The sequence below is a fragment of the Impatiens glandulifera genome, chromosome 7 (assembly GCF_907164915.1).
Source record: "Impatiens glandulifera chromosome 7, dImpGla2.1, whole genome shotgun sequence".
Classification (NCBI taxonomy): Eukaryota; Viridiplantae; Streptophyta; class Magnoliopsida; order Ericales; family Balsaminaceae; genus Impatiens; species Impatiens glandulifera.
In genome coordinates, this window is record NC_061868.1 from 10,556,424 (window position 1) to 10,563,261 (window position 6,838).

At 29.5% G+C, this 6,838-nt stretch overlaps 1 protein-coding gene across 1 annotated transcript; it reads left to right on the forward strand.

The window, feature by feature from the left end:
- Positions 1 to 257: 257 nt before the first annotated feature.
- On the forward strand, positions 258 to 2,504 carry LOC124946062 (9-cis-epoxycarotenoid dioxygenase NCED1, chloroplastic-like). The gene has a single exon (XM_047486620.1). It carries the CDS (start codon positions 454 to 456, stop codon positions 2,215 to 2,217), a length of 1,764 nt encoding a protein of 587 aa, XP_047342576.1. The 5' UTR covers positions 258 to 453; the 3' UTR covers positions 2,218 to 2,504.
- The last annotated feature ends 4,334 nt before the right edge of the window (positions 2,505 to 6,838 follow it).

Below are 6,838 nucleotides of genomic sequence, written 5' to 3' on the forward strand. Positions count from 1 at the left end.
ATAATACTGTACATTAAATGTCACGAATTCGATTTCTTCTTAAATTTCGCCTCACCTCATGCCGATTTTCTTAAGTCGGCAGGGCAGCTCGAGAAGAGTTTGTTAATTTGGGAATCAAACAAACAAACCCTAAAGTATATGCGCTTAATAATTGGGGGAGTCGTGTAAGAGCAATGTCTCTTCTTCTTCTTCCTCCAATCCATAGGCAGAGAGACACTCACTGGTCCAGTCTCCTTCTTTCTTTCTCTCCTAATTTGCCCATTCCCACAAAAACCAACACGTGGACCTTCTCTCCCACCTCTCTTTCCCTATATATACCCTTCTCACTCATCTCTCTAGTCTACATCCTTCACATTCTTCCAAAATCATAACCAAAAACCCTTAAACCAGGATCATCAATCAAGCTTTTCTTTCCCTCCCTTCCCACAAAATCATCAACATAGGTTTCCATCCATGGCCTATTCTTCTTCATCTTCTCTTTCGTGGGCTCAACCCAATTTCTCGAATTTCAGAGAATTGGGTTCTTACCCAACAACAACAACTTCTTCATCATCATCATCTTCATCGGTATCATTATCTCTTCAAAAAAGAGTAAACTGTGCCCTTCAATCCACTCCGGCAATCCATCGCCCACCCACCGCCGTCGCCGTTAAAGAACATACCGGAAAATGGAATCTTTTTCAGAAGGCGGCGGCTATGGTGCTTGACAGCGTTGAAGGAGCGTTAATTTCTCGCGAAAGCGAACACCCTTTACCGAAAACATCCGACCCAGATGTTCAAATTTCCGGTAATTTCTCTCCGGTACCGGAGCAATCAGTCCGGAGAAATCTACCTGTGACTGGAAAAATACCTGATTGCATTCAAGGTGTTTACGTTAGGAACGGAGCAAATCCCTTGTTTGAACCGGTCGCCGGTCACCACTTTTTTGACGGTGATGGAATGGTTCACGCTGTGAAATTTGAAAACGGAAACGCCGGCTATGCCTGCCGGTTTACTGAAACGCAGAGATTAGTTCAAGAGAGAGCTCTCGGCCGTCCGATCTTCCCAAAAGCCATCGGAGAACTTCATGGGCATTTTGGAATTGCTCGATTGATGCTATTTTATGCTAGGGGAATGTTTGGATTAGTTAATCATAACGCCGGAATCGGAGTAGCGAACGCCGGACTTGTTTATTTCAACAATCGACTTCTAGCTATGTCGGAAGATGATTTACCTTATCAAGTTAAGGTAACCGCCGCCGGCGATTTGAAAACGGTGGGAAGATACGATTTTAATAATCAATTGAAAAACACCATGATCGCTCATCCTAAAGTCGACCCAGTTTCCGGCGAGATGTTTGCATTGAGCTATGATGTTATCAAGAAACCATATTTAAAGTACTTCCGTTTCTCTCCAACCGGTGAGAAATCGCCGGACGTTGAGATTCCATTGTCGGAGGCAACAATGATGCACGATTTCGCCATAACTGAGAAATTCGTCGTCATCCCTGATCAACAGGTGGTTTTCAAGTTGCCGGAGATGATTCGCGGCGGATCCCCGGTAGTGTATGATAAAGAAAAAACATCTAGATTCGGAATCTTGAACAAATACGCAAAAGATTCGTCGGAGATTAAATGGATTGAAGCGCCGGATTGTTTCTGTTTTCATTTATGGAACGCATGGGAAGAACCGGAAACCGATGAGATTGTTGTGATTGGATCTTGCATGACCCCGCCGGACTCCATTTTCAATGAATGTGATGAAAGCTTGGAGAGTGTGTTATCTGAAATTCGACTCAATTTGAAAACAGGGAAATCGATTAGAAAACCAATCATGTCGGAATCGGATCAAGTGAATCTTGAAGCAGGGATGGTTAATCGAAACAAACTTGGAAGAAAAACCCAATTCGCTTACTTGGCGATTGCTGAACCATGGCCAAAAGTTTCAGGATTTGCAAAAGTGGATCTTTGTTCTGGTGAAGTAAAAAAGTATAATTACGGCGATGGTAAATATGGTGGGGAACCTCTGTTTTTTCCGAGGGATTCCAATTCAGAGAATGAAGATGATGGGTATATATTAACTTTTGTTCATAATGAGAAGACATGGAAATCAGAACTTCAAATTGTGAATGCCATGACTTTAGAACTTGAAGCAACTGTAAAGCTTCCATCGAGAGTTCCTTATGGATTCCATGGAACATTTATAAGTGCTAAAGATCTAGAAAAACAGGCTCCATGATTCATGAGTTTGGGAAAATGTGGATTTACCAGAGGGATGGTTGAGAATACATCCCCGGAGATCTCTGTTTTCCAGAAAACAGGGTATATACAGTCTTAGTTTAATCCCCTGTTCTTGGTTTTTAAACTTTTTTTTTTTGTGAGTAAAATATATATGTGTGAAAGAGAGACAAGCTTGTAGCTTTTGGGTTGTATGTAGAAGAATGAAAGCTCAGCTGGTTTCCTACCATATTATTCTTGTTTGTGCATGAAAATCGAGTCTTTGATGAATAAATAAAACGACTTTTTGATAGATTTTGTTGTTGTTACGATGTTTGAATAGTCGATTTTGGAGATTCTTGTACATTTGGGCAATTGGTTTTTGTTGTTTTATTGAGGATGAGACATGGATTATAGTTTATGTTTTAACTTGTTTTTGTTCAAGTTTGTATGAGGTAATATTTGGGTGGTGTTTTTCAAGAAATGGGTTCTTCTCAATTTGCTAGTGGAATTAGTATTAGTATTATTTAAAAAAATTGTATAAACATGATAACATTTGTGAAATAGAATAAATAATAACATTTGATTTGTATAAATTCAATTCAAAACATCATCATCTCTATTATTGTGCTGGGCATGTGGTCGGATGACATCAACTTTCTTTATTTTACTTTGGTTGAGGGGGAGTTTTAAGGGACGGATTTAAATAAAAATGCTTCAAATTTATCTAATCTTAGCTTTTATTTTTATTTAAAACATTATATTAAGATGTGATGTAGAACGAGAAATATAAGCATGTTATTAACTTTGGCTAACAAATTAATTGAGATGTGTGAAAAAAAAAAAAACTTGAATTCTCTTAGAACTTGTTTAATCTTGTTTTTTAGGGGGTTTGAATAATAAATAAAGTAAATTATTCATTTTTCTGGTTAGTTTAATTACTAAGATATTTTTTATGTTTAAAATTAATAAAATACAAATAAAGGTATTTTAATAAATAAAATAAATTATTTAACTACGGTAAATAGTGATATAAATTATAATAGAAAAATAATTTATAAAATAAAAAACAAATCAAATCAAGCTTTGGAGTGTATTTCTTTTAGAAAGAATTAATTAAATAGGAGATAAATATGAGAAATTAATCAGTAAATAATACAAGATAACGGTCTATAAAATTAAAATTAATAATTAATAATTTAGATATCAAATTAAATAAATAATTTACAAAAATAAAATTCTCGGTATAAAAGATTCAATGTCATGCAATTTGTTAAGGATTCCTCCAAGACGAACTTATTTGAGTTTTGATCAATCACTTTTGAAGTAAAATAAGTCAAACAAATCAATGAAATAATGTCGGAAAAATCTCTACAAAAAAATTCTGAGCGGTAATTAAAATTATCATTAATCATCTATGATTGTAAACAACGCGAAAAAGGTCTTGCCAAATAAAAATTAACCATGACCGAAAAAATAAGAATTCCATAAGAATACCCTATAGAAGAAGGTCTTCAATATAAACGATTATATATAATAACTTTTTATTGGAGTCAATATATGAATACAAAAGTAGATTAAAAGTAATATGTTGTAGTGACAGTTTTTAGCATTGTTAAGATTGGAAATAAAATATTAAAATGGAAAATAACATGTCTAAGTAAACAAAAGCAAAAATCTGGTTTCTTTGAAACTTAACGGTTGAGATTCCTCATAAGTCAATTTCAGTTATGTCTTTTTGGCTTAGTATTATTAAAGATAAAGTAAATGTGTCAAAATATAATTGGTTAGCTATCAAAAGAGAAAAATGACGTATTGTTCTTTAGCAAATGAAAAAAAAACAAAACAATTGGACATCAAATATACATTCAACAATGGTGGTTGGGTTAAACAGTAGACCTAAAATACAAAATGTTACTATCATTAAAACGTTTTAAATAAAAGTGAAAGAACCTAAGTAAGTATGAGGTATAATGTTAATTATTTGTAACTACAAAATAATTCAAAACAAAACAATTATAGCAAAAAATATAAAAAAAAAATCCAACTATTTGTGGCATATTTTTGTTTATGTACTTTAATTAAAACATGAAATAAAATCCAATAACATAGTTAAAAAAAAAATCCTAAAAAACAAAATTCTCATATTTGATTTTTAATAAAAATTATTTAAATTGAAATATAAAATCACAACGGTTGTAAAATAGCTTCTTTAATAATAATAATAAAAAAAACTCTAAATTGTTTTATTCTTTTAAAACTAATACATAATGTATGAAATAGATTTAACTAAAAATAGGAAAATATTTTTTTTTATTTTTTTTTGATGAAATTATCTTTTATTTTTCTATATTTTTATTTAATAATTAATTTATATTAAAAAATGTAAAGGATAATTTTAGCATTCTAAGAGATAAATAAATTAATTAAATAAATTATGTGATGATTAAGTTTTGAGATAAAAACAGAGTCTTATCCTAATAATTCATTCATCAAATAAAATTTTACTTTAATTTAAAATAATTTTTAATTTATTAATTACTTTAACTTAATATTTTAAATGAGAATTAAACTTATAAACTTTGATGTCTAGAATCATACTTGACAATATGTTAACATGTTTATGAAGATTTTTTTATTTTATCATTTTCTAGTATTTAATTAACCTAATATCATTATTATTGTACATTTTCTTACTTATTTTCCATTTATTTTTTGTTTTTCAAACCCTTTAATATTGTTATAATTTAATTAATTTTAAAACATTTTATAAATATAAACCTTAACCCTTAATATATATATTATGTCATTATTTAACTAACTGCTTAGAAAATTGGCTTTCACTCTCCTTTTTTTTTTAATTTATATATGGGCCGCAAAATTATGAAATTTCACCCCTTTTTTATATTATAAAAGCTCATGCGCATTTTGATTTTATAGTCCCTGAAGAATAGATTTAGTACAAGAGAAACCCGTAAGATTGAAAATCTAACTAAACTGTCCATGAATTCAAAATGAGAAATCTTAATATTTGTAATCAAGAACAACAATATGCAAACATTTTATTTTAATTTTTAATATTTGAAACTTTCGATTTTGTCATGATTTATCACTTATGAGTATATGACTTGTTTAAAAATAGTTATGTCACTGAACTTTTGTTTGATTAATATCAAATAATTTATATTTTCATGTTTATAAATTAATTGTAATAACTTTGATATTAAGTAAAATAAATTAACTATAAAATACGAACAAAATAATAATTTTAGAAAAATATTAAATAAAGATAGAAAAATTGCTTTAATATATCGTAAAATTTATTATACATTATAACTTTAATTAATATATTTGATTATGACGCATATTAGTTCGGTTATTTGAATAAAACTCATATCCGATTATAATATATCCGTTCTTATCATATCCAAATTTTATATTCGATTATATATATTCAGCAAATAAAATATTTCTAATTCTGTAAAATAGTTGATTATTTGAATCGATTTGAAGGATACTTTTAATTGTAATATAATTTTTCCACTAAAAATAAATAAATAGGTAATTAATAATTTATATGCGTGCAAAAACATGACACATAAGCATACGTATGAAGTCAATGATTGTCGGGAATAATTTCTATGGTCAAATGAACACATTATTTTAAATAGAAGTGACTATTTATATGAGCATTGTTATCATCGTTTAACCCTTTTTCTAATTGAAAATCAATTTTTTTTTCCTTTTCCATGTAAGGATTAAGATTCAGGTTAAAAGGCCAAATGATTTTTTTAAAAACAATTAAATATGATAACATAATATTAATTTAAGTACAATAAAACAAAGCATTCTTCAGAAAAAATTAAAATACAAAAAGTGATAATAAACAAATAAAAACAAAGACCATAGGTTACTAACAAAACAAATTAACGTGCACAAAGGTTTTTAAAAAGGGAGATGTGCTCCTCAAATGACTTTCAAGAGCACATTTCAGATAATGTTATAATAATAACGTTATATATTATAAGTATCGATCAAATACAATACTGGAAGTATGACGATTTTTCCTAACTAAATAGTTCATCAAAAATAATAAAAATAATAATGACAACAATTCAGACCGTCATATTTAATGTCTCAATTCAAATCTCTCAACCATTACCGATAGACTCATATATCACTCACTCATTCTCAGTCTTATTTTAAAGAGAAATGTCTTAAATTTAAGTGTGAGATTATGACCTCAATATTGTGAAAAGATTAGGAAATAAGATTATATGGTGTCCACATGGTATGAAATGTATGGAGACTTAATTAGTCAAATTATTATTACTTTATTTATTAACAAACAAGGAGATAGGTGATCTTTGTCGGTCTCCCTAGTTGTACTAATTAATAATCTTCTTAATTTTAATAATCACATAAGCTTATGTTATGTAACATGCTATGTTTCAAGTGGAACCCATTCAAAGAAAATTCATTTGAAAATGTAACGACGGTTAAGTTGTTATTTGTTTATACTATATTGGTCTTTTTATTTATTGAAAAAAAAAAGTTTTCGCATCAAATTTTAAAAAATAAAAAGGCTGTTTAAGGGTAACTATTAAAGGACCGATTAAAGCATGTCATGCTAGATAGATGAA